The sequence below is a fragment of the Thalia democratica genome, chromosome 5 (assembly GCF_965202585.1).
Source record: "Thalia democratica chromosome 5, ktThaDemo2.hap1.1, whole genome shotgun sequence".
NCBI lineage: Eukaryota > Metazoa > Chordata > Thaliacea > Salpida > Salpidae > Thalia > Thalia democratica.
Window position 1 is genome coordinate 71,788,772 of NC_139169.1, and position 15,311 is coordinate 71,804,082.

At 26.5% G+C, this 15,311-nt stretch overlaps 2 protein-coding genes across 3 annotated transcripts; both read right to left on the reverse strand.

The window, feature by feature from the left end:
- Positions 1–45: 45 nt before the first annotated feature.
- Positions 46–2,390, reverse strand: LOC145835623 (GPI-anchor transamidase component PIGT-like). 2 transcript variants are annotated; one of them, XM_082943298.1, is made up of 3 exons: positions 2,258–2,390; positions 1,873–2,027; positions 46–1,628 (listed from the first exon to the last, which is right to left on the reverse strand). In XM_082943298.1, exons 1-3 carry the CDS (start codon positions 2,262–2,264, stop codon positions 234–236), a joined length of 1,557 nt encoding a protein of 518 aa, XP_082799424.1. In that variant the 5' UTR covers positions 2,265–2,390; the 3' UTR covers positions 46–233. The 2 variants fall into 2 exon arrangements, with proteins under 2 accessions (XP_082799424.1, XP_082799422.1); XM_082943296.1 differs by lacking the exon at positions 2,258–2,390 and having other exon boundaries at positions 1,873–2,134.
- An 8,700-nt stretch (positions 2,391–11,090) lies between these two features.
- LOC145836845 (uncharacterized) lies at positions 11,091–11,696 on the reverse strand. Its single transcript, XM_082944617.1, has one exon. It carries the CDS (start codon positions 11,694–11,696, stop codon positions 11,091–11,093), a length of 606 nt encoding a protein of 201 aa, XP_082800743.1.
- Between the last annotated feature and the right edge of the window lie 3,615 nt (positions 11,697–15,311).

Genomic DNA, 15,311 nt, shown 5'->3' on the forward strand with positions numbered 1-15,311 from the left:
ATTATGAAAATGTAAATTTAAGTATATTTCCTGTTCTTACCTTTATATACAGAAGTAAAAGTGGATAAAGTGTCTCAAGTTGTTTATTATAACTTAACATGTGTATTAAAATGTGCATAAAAAATATAAATCTTTAAGCTACAAAAAATAACAACAAACACTTAAATATGTTTTACAAGCAATATGATTTAGATGTATTAATAAATAACAAAACAAGTGCTTAAAAAAATGTTTCAACTAATTTTCTTGTCTACAGTCACTTCTGGCTTCCTGACAAAGTGTTTAATTTTTTTAACTTTATCGGCAACACCGTCAATCAACTTCTTTATGGGAGGCTTGGGTTTTTCAGCAAACTTGACCTGCTTGGAGCTGATGTTGTACAGCTGGCCAAAACAGATGGCAATCACAGTTGACACAAAACATATGACGTTGTAGGGCATTGAGAAGTCGGGTACTGGCAAGCTGACCAGCAGCGGCTGGCTGTAGACGTTGTGAGCTGATGTTTTGTTGGGTAGGACGAAGGTCAGCACTGAAGGGCTGATGTACAACCCTTGGTGGGCTGCCGGCGGATGCTCGTACCATTTCAGGAACCCTTTCTGGAACTCAACACTCAGAGTGACTTCTGATCCCGGCTCCATGAGCAAGTCCACGGTCAGAACTGACGATGACTTCCTGAACTCGCTGGGTTTGTAGCTGATGAAAGCTGGTTTAATGTCAACGTTCTCGCTGTTTTTAAGTTCCAAAGAGCTCGACCTGACGTGTAAGAGCCACGGAAACACTTGCAGGAAAGAAACAGGAACTTTTTCATTATACAAACTTTTGATTGTGCACACCATGCGGCCGTTCAGGTCCTTTTCCACCACAAAACATTTGTTTGTGATGCCATTCTCCCCTATTGAATTCAGCTCTACTTCACCTGACTCCTTTCTGAGCTTGATCACTTTAGAGAAGTTCTTGTGCATGTCCAAAGTGTGCTCACCATCATTGAACTCAAAACCCTTCGGAGTGACAAAGCTGCCTTTGCTGTCTGCAATCCTCACTTCACTGGTGCTGGCCAGTCCACAAGAAGATGCCAGGTTCACGCCAAAAGTGGCTTTTGAGTTGAACACGCTGTTGGGTGACTTGTCACCTTCCAGCTTCACAACAGACGTCAGATCCTGTCTCAAAACCACCAAGCTGTCACTGCATTCGTGATCAGCACATTCAGAATGAAAGTGGAGACCTATTGAGAAGTAGTAGCTCTTGTGAAAGGCCATGGAGCCCACGAGGGAGGCGGCTCCCTTGGAAGAGAAGCATGGGAGCAGTTTCTTCCAGGGGGTCAAGTTCTCTGTGCAGATGTTTTCTCCCAGCACGTTTGTGTACCTCATGTACATAGAATCCTTCTCACTATAATGACCTTGAGGCTTGAAACTCTTGCTTGTGGTGATTGTCATGTCTGGCGGCATGTCGGCAATGGAGGTGCACAGGAGAGCTGATATGGAGGCGATCAGTCCCTTCCACCGCTTGTCAACGTCCAATGCGTCTTTTTTGAACCAGGCGCACACTTGAGCGCCGGCTGGTGACGGGGAATCCCGTTGCTTTTTCCAGCTCCACACTCCTCTGGTCAGTGTGAAGTGCAGCTCGTTTACCTGGGAAGGCGTATGTTTGATAAAAAATAATAACTCTAAATGTTTGTATGGCGTTTTACTGTGTGTGCTGTCTTAAAAATTGCTTTTGTAGCAATTTCAAAATTGAAACTACTTTATTAAAACAAAAAATGATTGGAAAATAAAACTTTGTACAAAAAAATTACCTAATTTTTAAATTGAACAACTTTAATTATACTACATGGTAGATAATAAATTTTATTCAACTCTAGTTAAAGTAAACTACCTTGTACTTCTTTACTATTTCACCCAAGGAGCGCGGAAAAAGGTGATAGTGTTTTGATTGGAAATTTGATTGTGGAGATTTTACAGTGAAGTTTAAGTAGGTGTACAGCTGATTTTTGTTCAAGACATCAAAATTTGCCGTCTCATAAAACTTATCTGAAGCGTTAATGTTATTGAAGATCAAATGCAAGATGTAAACAATGAAAAGTAGTTTTAAATTCATTTTAATTGTATTTTATAAATTACAATTTCATTGTGTTAATTAATTGTCTGTAACAAAAGTAAATTTATTTTGAGGCTACTAAAAACTACCCTAAATTTATTTTAAATAAATAAACTTAATTAAACTTAAAGTTGATTGCTAATTAGAGTAAAGATAAACTTACTAAACATATGGTTGATACAAATTTAACAAAGGAAGCAATTCAAAATGAATATTTATACATTACAAAATACTTATTACAATATTCAGACAGTTACTAAGTTTCACTGCCAAACAGAATATCAAACTGCAGTTCTGTAATATAAAACTTTATAAAATGACAAACCGTGCAAAAAAAGTAGTTAAACTTATGATAAAATAATTATATGGAAAAACACATTGTAAAAATTTTAAATACTAAATGGTGGTTAATTAGGTTAAAAGGGCAAATTAAAAGGACAAAAAAATACTGTTTTACAAAAAGAGTAACCTTCTCTATCAATTTTTAAGGAGTACTTTTCAAGTTTTCATAGTTAGTACACTACTGATATTAAATTCATTTTACCAAAATAAACTTTTTTTGAATAAACTAAATCATCTACAACTTTATTTTTTAGTATCTTAAAATTCCACCACAACAAGGTTGCCACTTGTTTTTTCAAAGAAATTCCAGGTTTTCTGAATTTTTTCCTGGTTTCTAAAAGTATACATCTTTGGGTCTATTTTTAATTTAAAGTTATGTTTAAGGTAAAAATCTGTGTTAAACAATATAAAAACATTGAAAAGATACTGTAAATCTACTTCAAGTATGTTTTTTTATAAAAAAAACTTTGATAATGACAAGATTTTATTTATATGATAGTTTTTTGAGTCCTATCAAATTTTACTACTGTACATGTGAAAATTAAAAAAATTCCAGTTTTATCCAGGTTTTTGTAGTGATTTTAGTTCAAAATTCCAGGTTTTTTTTCAAAATTTCCCAAACTCCTGGTTTTTTTTTTTGCCTAAATTTTCAAATTCCAGGTTTTTCCAGAATTTTGTGATAACCAGGTTTTTCCAGGATTTTTTGTAAAGTGGTAACTCTGTCACAAACATATCTTTTACTATTTAATGATTGTTTGAAAAATCTATGTCTTTAGCTTTAAGATAGCAAATAAATTTTTGATGAAGCTTAACTTTCCGATAAAATATAAAATAAAAAGTTCAAGTAAATTAGTTTACATAACAGTTTTTTTTTTCACAAAACTGACTACATATCAAAGAGTTAAAAACATAATATAAACATTTTTATGTATAACCTATTCTATTAAAGCTATTGTTGATTAGAAAAAAAAATTCTCTATATGGCTTTAAAAAGGTTAGTAAGGCATCTTGTAAAACAATAAATATATTTAGCTGATGAGCTTTTGAAAGATTGCTAAGCAAAATAAACAAAATAACTTGTTAAACTGCTATAAAGCAACTGTGTTACATTTATTTTAAATTAAAAAAAAAATTTGTGTGTCATTTCTCTGCTAAAATGTTGATAAGCATTTTTTTACAAGTCACAGACATATATTTTAATGAATAGCTAACAAAAAATATAAAGTTGAAAGTTCTGTTAAACATTTAAAAGTTTCTTTAATCTTAAAAATAAAAGAGTTTAGTAACACTTTGTTTTGAGACAATTAATCTTATTTTTTCTTTTTTAGTTTTTAAGAAAATATTCTAACAAAACTAACTGATTTTATAAATTTAAATAATTCCAAGGTTCCCAATCTTTGAATAAAAAAACTATCCTAAGTGACCTTAAAATAGCCTGAGTTATTATTCTGAAATATTTTAAATCTTAAAAGTATTTTAGAGCCTCTGCTGCAAATTACTTATACCTTGGACCATTTTTCTTTTAAATAATAAAAAGGATAAAACTGTATATATGCTTCTGCATTTGATGTTTATGAAAAATTTAATTTTTAAAGATTTAATATTTAAAGTTTAAATCAATTAAGATTTAAAAAACATATGTGGATACTTTAACATAACCATGTAATTTAATACTTGTATCTCTTAACTGTTTCTTATAATTTTTTTTTTTATTACGAAATTTTTATTTTAAGCACAGACAACCTCTTTGAGCAAATCATGTTTGTTAAAATATTTCTGAGACATAAAAATCATCTTTCTTATTATCTTGTTTAATATGGGATAAATACTAATTTTAGATTTGAAATAAAAACCTCAATTTTTTTTGAAGTACTGAAAAGCTAGCTAAAGGTTAAAAATATTAAATAAACTTTTCAAAACCAATAAAGAACAAATTCTTGATGAAAATTTGTTTAAAAAAAAATTAAACTAGATCAACTAAATCTCATTTAAGATCTTGGAAAAAAACAAGCCTGATGTTTTCAAAATCCTTAAAACTACAATGAGTTAAAAAAAATATCTTGGGTAATTATGAGTTGTCTTTGGTCATGCTGAGTTTTTTAATAATTTCTAACTGCTTTCTGTTATCCTGTCATGAGTATTCTTAGTGTATGACAACTCTATAAATTGTTAAAATTTTCAGTCTATGTCTTAAGTCTACCAAATTAGTTTTAAATATTATCACAAGGCATTAGTAAAAAATACTTCAAGATATACTATTTTTTTTCAAATTAAAGCATGAGTCCAGGTTTGCTCCTTCTATAAATAACTTTATGTACTGTCAGTTTAAGTAACTTGATAGTTGAAAACGTTTTAATATTAAAAAAATCAATAAATAAAAGCTTCTTTAACATTGCATAACTATGTAAGTAGCAAAAATTTCAAAAGTTCTAGTTTAGGGGTGTGGTGTGTAGGGGGCAGTTTTTTTTTTTTGATAAAAACAAAAAAAACAACTTCAACATTATAAGAAGGCTTAAAAACAAATTATACATAGGTTTTTAAATAACATAAGTGTTTCATAAATTTTGAGATGTAGTCACAAAAAAAAACCATAGACTATAATTTTTTAATGTGAACTTTCTTTGGAATTTATATATACTTTTAGAACCCTTTTTTTTTGCTTTTTACTAAATCGACTTCAAGTTTTAGAAAACATTTCTTGCACTATAAGAAAAAATTCTATAGTAGCCATTGAATAAAAATATAAAAATAAACAGGGTTGCCACTATTTGAGTCAAAAAAAAACTGTCCTGATTTTTTTCAAGTCCATTAAAAAAATTAAGGCTATAGGGGGGGGTTGCCATGTAATATTTTTACAAGTTGATCTTATTTTATATAGTTTTTTCTAAGCTTCAAGATGCTTTTTATACTTAAAAAATTGAATTATTTTTTGAGATATGACCAGTCAAAGTTGGGCTGCATAATAGGTTCCCAATGGGAAAGGAAAACTAAAACAGCGAAAAAAGACTATTTTATTTAAATTCTATCTCCTACTTTTTTCAAGCAATGTTCTTCAAACTTTCACAGTCTAATCTTTGTACAATAACAAAAAAACATTACTTTGAAATAAAAGAAATATATAAAATTAAAAAAAAAGAAAAACTTTTTTGTGATAGAATCTTAGTTTTTAAAATTATTAACAGAATTAATTGAGCAAAATTTCCTAAAAATGTGAAAAAAATTGCTTGAAAAATGAAGGAGGAGACAGATTTTTAGTGAATTTTAAAATATCCAAGAAAATTGACTCAAAAAAATTACGGTCCATATGTTTGTATTGGAAACTTTTTACAAAAAGTAAAATATCTTAAAAGCTAAATGGTATTTTTGAATTCTATAAAAACTGGCTTAAAGATTGTACTTAAGGCTTTCTTATAAAAGCCAAAGTTAATTTTTGAAAAAAAAATTTTGTCCTTCTCCCCCCCCTATGGCCTTAACTTTTCAAAATCTTCAATAAAATATGTAATAAAATAACAAGTTATTGCAACCAAATCAACTAAATGTCATTCAAATTCTATAAAAATATATGTCCTGAGATTTTTACAAAATATCAAAACCATACTGAGTATTTTATAAAAAAGCAAAATCATAAAGTTGGCCAGATTTTTTTTTAAATCAAAATGTTGTAAGTTATTTGGAGTGTCATGAGTATCCTGAGTGTGTGGCAACCCTGTAAAAAAGTTTTCTGACAAAAAAAAATTACATGTTATTTATAATCTTAAAAATCTAAAATTTAGTTGTTCCTATTTTGTAATTGTTTGTTGTAAAAAGTATAAACAGAGAAGTCAATGGTTTTGTAGTAGTTTCTTCTCCAGATTTTTTGATTTTGTTCAAGGTTTTTTAAGTACAAGTTTTTTTTTGTCTTACTTATAAAAAAATAAATTTTAGGTAAAAAAATGTTTTGTAAAACTTAAAAAGAAATGAAAAAATACAAAAATGCTACTTAAAAAATGTTTTAAAACAAAATATTCAAAAGAAATTTTATTTTTAAAGTTTTTTATCTTAAATACCATAAAGTTACAAGTAAAAATTGTTTAAAACTTGAGGTTTTTTTTAGATTTTTTGATTACTATAAAATTATAGGTTTTTATAGGTTATTTTTTCCTGTTTTTTAATTTTATACTATTCCAGGATTACAGGTTAAATAGCCGACCTGAGATTATAATGAGAAAGTTTTAGAATGACTGGTTAAACACTGGTTAAATAAGAAATAAAAACTTTTAATCAAGTTTAATATCTTAAAATTGAGTTCACAAGTAAAAAACTGTCATGCCCTTAATTTTTAAAACTAGAAGAGAAAACTCAAATGCAATTGTTTAAAATATTTTACACTTTTTAATAAATAAAACAACTAGTACAATTAGGTGCTGACAGGATTGTTAATTAAATTTCAATACAATATTATTTTATAAGCAATAAAATCATCTGATTAAAAATACCAAGGTCCTTATAAAAATTAAAACCACAATGGTACCACACTATCACAATTTTTATCTTTAACCCAACTTGTACAACTATTTCTTAAGGGCATAGGGGGGTAAACACCTTTTTTTGAAAATTGATCTTATTTTATACAAATTTTACTAAGAAAAAGATGCTTTTTACAGAATTAAAATATTTAAAATAATTTTTGAGATATAACCTGTCAAAGTCGGAGGCAACAATATAATCCCTATGGGAGGCGCAAACTTAAACTGCAAATAACTAGAATTCACTAAAAATCTATCTCCTACATTTTTTGAGATAACTACCTTAAATTTTCAGGAAATTTTCCTTGCAATATTTAGAAAATTCTGTTGGAACAAAATAAAAAAAAAATTGAAAAATAAAAACTTTATAACAACAAAAAATATCTTTTATTTTTGGTATTTTTTTTAATAAATTTAATAGTTCCTTAAGACAGAATTTTCAAATATTTTAAAGAACATTTCCTAAAAATTTGTGTTAGTTATCTCAAAAATGTTAGGAGATATATTCATAGTGATTTCTAGTTATTTACTGTTTTAGTTTAAACCTCCCATAAGGAACCTACTGTTGCCTCCGATTTTGACCGGCTATATCTCAGAATTTACTTTGAATTTTTAAAATCTGTATAATATATAATCATATTGTAGCTTAGTAAAAACTATATAAAATAAGTTCAAATTAAAAAAAAGTGTTTACCCTCCCCCCCCCCTCTATGCCCTTAACTTTGTTAAATTATATTGAAAAAACTGTATTTTTCAACAGTAAATATAAAAGCAAATTCGATCACATTTATTAGAGTGTAATTTTTGATTTTTATTGATTTTAATATTTGTAAAAACTTATTTCTATATGAAAACTATAAGCAAGTTATACTCTTAAAGTATTAATTTTTACTACCAATGTTATAAAAATAGTGTCATTTTGACTGCTTTTTTAACTTTATTATAATCAAAAACTTGTAAAAGTGATTAACTTTTCAAATTACTAGAAGGGATAAATGTGGCCTGATCGTCAGGGTTGCCATAGATCAAGATCAAAAACATTTACTGACTTTCCAAGATTTTATTAATTATAAGTTAATAGAATTGGAATTATATTAAGTTTGCAGTCTTAATTTTGTACAGTTTGAAACAACAATTCTTTTGCTGGATTCAATCATATAACTTCAATTGCACCATTTGAGCCATCTGTGTATGATCAATGCATTTATAATATACACCTCTATCAGCAAAATTCATTAATCTCTACCACTGTAAATAAACTTAAAGATCAGGTCATAAAAGATTTTTATTATTCCAAAAATTCAATTAGATCCTGAAACAAGATGAATTTAGAAAGCAAAATTTTTTAGAAAACAACATTAACAAAATGCAGTTCATGTGATGATAAACTTTATATTTGAATATTTGTTTACATAAAATTTCCTAATGTTTCCTTTTTTTTAAACTGCTACTTTTTTCCTTGTTTTTCACAAATTTTGTCTTCTTTTTTGTTTTTCCTGACTTTTCCAGATTTTTTTGACTTTCCTACTTTCCTAACTATGTAGCTACTCTGGATGGTGTAAAAAGAAAGAAAAATGTGAATGTTCACAACTATGATCAATGGATTGATGTCTAGAAAGACCTTTTAGTCATCAAGCCTCACACATTATATTTTGTAAACAACTTTGATAAATTTTAACTACAACTTTAATAAAATTTAGCTTTAACATCGGTATTAATAAATTTTGTTTTTTTTACTTAAAATAAATAAAAATAGAAATTCTAAAGTTGAAAAATAAATAGTATGCACTCTTTTTGAAACCCATTACTGCTAATATTAACTGTGAAAACCGTAGACTATCATGGGCACCACACCGTCTCCTCTCAAAGTTTTTAACTTTTATGATCATGAACGTTTACATTTTTCTTGTTGCCTTCTATACAAGAGCAAACCTGGTAATGCAATAAAAAGGTAGGCATCCTAATGACACACACTTTTTTCAGATTTTAAATTCTAATGATGGCTTTGAAAACTCTCTCAGTTGTACTTTCCAATATCAAGACCCAGTGTAAACACATACACAAATATTTTTTTTGTTATTTAGTTAAGATTTATAAATAAATACATTATGTTCTTAATTGACAAACAAACTTAATTCGAGTGAATGTTTATAAATATTTTACAATTATTTAAAGTTTCTTGCTTGTAGAGCTGTTTTTGCACAGATTTAATAAATAAACATATATCTAGTGTTCACAAAATATGGGGAATACCGTTAAAAACAACCGAAACAAAACTAAATTTTTTGACTTCGTTAAATATAAAGATAAACAGTTACTTCCTAAAAAAGTAGCAGAAAAATTAAGACGTTTTGTGCTTTTTAACAAGAAAATAAATAATTAAATAAAATAACAAAAAAAATTCATTGTTTAAAACAATAGGCATCTTGATAACATTTTTTCTGGAAAGTACTTTAAATCATAGTTTTTAGATTTTTAGAAAACATCCACAAATAATTCTATAAGCTTTTCAATTTAAGTTAAAACAGCAATTTTTTTATTATATTTTAGTTGCTTTGCTTATCACCACAAAAAAACTGTGCTTCCAATCAAATGTCAACAATAAACACCCTTAGATTAAGAATAAAAACATAAGGTATAAACATAATATTATAAAAAATTAAAACCAAACTAAAAGTATGTTTATCGAAATAAATATTGACTATCTTTATGATCTTGATTGTTCTGTTTCAAAATATTTTTAGGTTCTGTACGCAAAACACTAGTGATCTACCAAATCCAAGATTCAAACGAATCCGACCTTTTTGGACTCGGATTAGAATTCGGCCGAATCCTAATTTCAAAATAAGATTCGGATACGGCCGAATCCTAAATTTCAAAATAAGACTCGGGTTCGGCTGAATCTTAATTTGAAAATAAGATTCGGATTTGGCCGAATCCGAAATTTTGGATCTGGTTGACCACTTTAAACTTTTTAAATTTCACTTAATAATTTGTCAAAAGTTAAATGAAATGTTAAACTAGTTAATCATTTTACGATCAAGTGGATAAAAAATGTTTTTTACATTTGTAAAAGCCTTATGAATAATGATTAGAGTATATGATGTTAATTTAAAATATCCTAATAATCTAGATTTAAAAAAAAAACAGAACCAAAGATATCTTATACTAAATTTTGGCATGTTTGTTAGAAACAACAGAAATTTTGAATCTAAGGTATAAAAAAAAATGTTTTGTTACTAATTAAGCAAGTATTTGGGTATAGTCTTAAGTTAATTTTCAATGATACTACATAAGCATTTTTAAATCAATATAACATAGATATATATAATTTACAAATTAATCGCAAATAAGAAAATTCTAACAAAAGTCAAAGCAATCACTTGGTTTACTTATTGATTGTAGTTTTAGTTGACTAACCTTAATTACCTAGTACAGAAAACTGCATTTACCATTAAAAATATAACTACGTTAAAAATTTATTTTTCAAAAGTTCTATCATTTGAACTTCAGATTCATTCTATTAACTGGTTTTTTCTTCAAGGTTTAAAAGTTAGATAATAAAACTTTTATTTCCTCGTAAGAAATTTTAAAAGCATAAGGTATACGATTCTCTAACCGAAAGATTTTTTCATACACCAGGTCTTTAGAACAAACATTAAGAATTTTTTTATCTTTCAATTATAACATGCTTAAAACTGAAAAAAATAAGATAAGGTTTTGTCTATCTGTTTCTTGTTATGTGATTATTATGTTACTTAATATAAAGCAGCTGTTAAATATTTTAAACTGACACTAGTATTTGTTTGGTATTTGAACTTATATTTCTTGATGGTTTCAATACTGTTTAACTAGTTGAAATGTTAGAATATTTAAGTTAAATCGTGTATACATTACCACAACATTTAGTTTTTTTTGTTAATTTATTGCATAAAAAATAAAAACAGATGCTCACAGAACAAAAAGTTAAATGAACATAATGATGTTACTCACAACTAAAGACATTTAAATATCAACACATCGGAAAGAAGCTATATTCTAGCAAAGATTAAAGTAACTTCAAGTTTTATTTATTCTTGGCCCCTTCAAATCTGTAAATGCACTAAGCGAGGCTTCTTCTAACTGCAGTTCATGCCCCATTTCGTTCAATTACCGCCTTCGTGCATCCATACACTCATCATACGCTTTACGGGCAACATCAATAGCTCTTCTTTTGTCATTACGACTTAAGTGAAGTTTGTTCAAAAAAAGTGCCAGTGTTAGCCTCATACTGTCACAAGGACTTAGATTTTCACTTGCCCATTGCTTTGCTTCCTCTAAGTTTTGCAAACTGTGCTCACCAAGATCTAGTTTATCTTCATCAGAAGCGACTTCATGACTTAATATTAGCACAGTACCTTTGAGAAACTTATAATAAGCAACTGAATAACCGCCACTTTTTAGCGACAAACAACGGTCAATTAGTTTAACATATGCATCTGTTAATTGTTTAATATCTCTTGCAATTTTAATCAGGAAGTTTTTGAGGTATGCGCTTGCATGTTTTCTCGAAATACTCAACACATTAATCAATGGTCCTGATTCTTTGTTCCAGCATTCTGACAGTATGTTCATTTCAGCTTCAATAAGTGGAAGTTTCAAAAGTGAATTTCTAGTAACAATGGTTTCAATGAAGTTGCGAGCATATGCATAAAAACCATTTGCATTACACATTTTGGCTAAAGCACCAATTTCAGCTCTATCGGGATCAATCATATTGATATGTATAATTGTATGAAACACTGTCTGTTTAGATTTATTTTCATTAAACTTAACGAGTTATGTATATTAAGAGTAAACTAAGATAAGTACTTTTGTTTATTATAAAACATTAAGTTTTAACTGTTATTTTATATAAAATTTTCCTTTCTAAAGTAAAATTTTCTGCAAAATGTTTGATAGTATTAAAGTTGTTTGCAAAAATTTAATGCAATCTTTAACAGAAGTCTAAAAAAATAATTTAGATTATAAAATGATTTTACTTACATAATTCCAGTTAGTCTAAATATAGTTAAAAATCAGTAGGAAAAAACTGTTATATTAAGCTTCATCATAATTATTAAAACTAAACTGAATTTTGTAGACACTGAGGTTATCAAATATTTTTTTTTGTGATCAATGAAGCAAGTGATTGAGTAAAAATTTTTAATGATCAAGTTCTTATAATGATTATTACAAGTAAATTCCTGTAGTATTAATTATATGCGTAAAAAAATCCAAATTAGTTAATTTTTGTAAAGAAAAGCTAAAATATTGTTTTTAAACTGATATATTAGCATTTAATTTTTACTGGACAGCAATATTTTTATATAATATTTTTGTAGTGGTATAGTTTTTTAATGTAGATATACATTTTTTTAATGAAAGTTACAAATGGGACAAGGGTTTTCTACTTTTAATTGATACAAGTATCTTAAAGTAAATAATCTACAATTTATTTTATTTTCTTAAATACCTTTAACTTTTTATTAAATAACTTGATTATTACTGACTTTATCTAATACTTATAGAAATATTAATTTAGTATAACGTAACTACAACGTACGAGTAAATAAATATTGAATTCATAATATCTAAATTTGTAAACTTTAAAAAACTTTTGAAAAAATTAACCAATAGAAATTTTTTATCTACTAGTTAAGATTAACCATTTACTGTGACTTTCGTTATAACTTTATTTATTTATGATTATAATAAATAAATCATAAAAACTATTAAGATGTATTATGAGCAATTAATTATATGTTAGTACTTGTACGCAATAAAACAGGCAATACTTAATAAAAAATAAAGAAATGTATAAAATATTTTTAAGGTTAATTTCTTTTAAATCTCTAATTTTAACAGATAAACTTAAAACTCGTTATACCTACTTAACATTTTCCTTTTAACTCAAGAATAAAACTAACCTAGCTTTATAACTGTTTTAGTACTATATGAAAATAAAAATGTTACTATAAAATATATAAAAAGTTTTAAGTTTCAAACATTGTACTATATTAGCTTCAAAATAAAAGTTTTACGGTAACTCATCAAATATAGTCGAGATTTAATAATTTTTGGCTAAAATAATTGTTTTCGAATGGGTACAGTATGTAAAACAGTATATTTCTTAATTTTAATTTTTTGAAAAAAGATTCCAAAAAAATCCACAAGTCAAGTTAAACCAGTACTAGTTAATATATGTATTATTTAAACTAAATTTAGTATTTTGCTTATATCAAAAGGTATCCGTATTTGTCTACAACCATTAATTTTGTTACATATCATCTAGCTTTACTTAATACAGTATTCCTTAAAAAATCCGAGCTGTTTATATAGTAATAAAAATGAAGTTTGTATCTTTTGAATAGTGAAATTTAAAATGCCTACTATGATATTTCTCCAGTTTTTCAAATTTGTTTTTTAGAATTTAAGACGTAGTTTCAATTAGTGAAATGAAGTGTTTTGTGCCAAGCATAAATAAGAATTTTTAATCAAAACATTTTCTTGTTTTATATTCTATGATTAAATTACAATGCTTTATTAACTTACTAAAAGTTACAAACATCTAAGCATTCAATAATTGTTTTTTGAAAAATTGAAAACATTTTAAGTTATTTTGTTATTGTTTTACCAATCAGATTAACAAAAATATAAAAACATACTTCTTTAAAGATTAATTACATTCTTATTTAAAAACGAAATATAATAAAAACGTGTTAATCTTGAGTACGTTTAAGTTGTACTTTCTTCAATCAAAGTACGACATTAACAATCTTTCGTGTAACATTTTTATTTTACACTTTAAATATTTTAAAAGCTAGTAAACCCAATTAAAATAATCATGTACCAGTAGTAAACAATGTGGCGATGAAAGACAAAAGATGTGTAACCATTTGTAAATTTTATGGTTTGCATTGATAAGTATACATAAAAGTTTTTATATATTGCTAGTAGCACAGAATTTTTTTCTTTGAAGATTTTTTATTTATCTTACATTTTATTTCATAGTTAATTTTGTTACTGCCTGTTTTTCAACATAAAAGAAGCTGCATAATAAATAAAGAGTGTTCATATTAGTTACATAGTTTAACGAATAGTATAACTATCCCTTGACCTAGAAGTCATTAGATTTTAACTAACGTTTATATCTGCTCAACGAGTTATCCATTTCGGCTGTAGGCTGTTTACCTCTAATTTATTGCAACACTTTTAAATTAATCTTTTTATGATGCGGGCTGTTATTAATAGAATAAAATTTAAGCTTTACGATTTAGACTCTAAACTTTAGAGCCTACACCGTGAAGCTAAAATACTAGTCTGTTAAACTTTAGACTGTCAAGTTATCACTTATAGCTATTGAATTCTAAATAAAGTATGTATTGAAAATTAATCTTCATATTATATATTGTTTAATGATGACTTTAACTAAAACATGCTAAAAATTAGTTTTAAACGATGATTTTTCAATATTTCAATTAGTTAAAAAGAAAAGATTTTTTAATATGTGTTTTCATAAATCTTAAAAATAAGCATTTAATAATTAAACTAGTTAGAAATATATAGAAATATGTTTTAAAATAGTAGAATTTGTATTTAACTTTTTAATTAAAAGATATTAAATTCATGCGTTAATAGATTAGTTTGCTGAACTTCATAATAAATAATTTTATAAAATTTAGTGAAAAGTGAAAAAAAAGCAGAATTAAATATTATTTAGCTATTTTAAGATAGTTAAACTCGGTATAGAAGAGATGTATAAATGCCGCTTTTTTAAAGTAAAGTTTTTAAAAACTTAAGATTATAAGAAATCAATAAAACATACATCTAAAAAAGTATGTATGAAAAATAGTTGCGATTTATAATCTAAATGTTTATGTCAAGCTTACTTCAAACTATGCTGAACCAGGAAGAAACATACTATTATCTTTTTTAGATTATAGTAAACTATATAAGAATTTCGTTCAACAAATTTTATTACACAACAAATAATTTATGATTCATTGAATTGTTTTTAAACCATTTAATCTAAAAGTTATTATTTTTACTTTTTAACTTTAATGGTTTTAACATTAAAACATAAAACTTACAATTATAAATACCGGAGTTGACTAGTAAATATAGTAATAAAACAGGTTTACATCTGAATATCTGATTATAATTTAAAGTTTTACACGTAATCCCTAATTAATTAAAAGAAAAACATATTAAAAAACTGCAATATATATTGCTGATAAATGTCTACTTAAGTTTCGAGTTTAAAAGTATATTGTAAATAAATAGCTACAAAATCTAAAGAAATAAGTTATAACGCATTCTAACTTATTTATAAATTTGTAATTTAGCAAT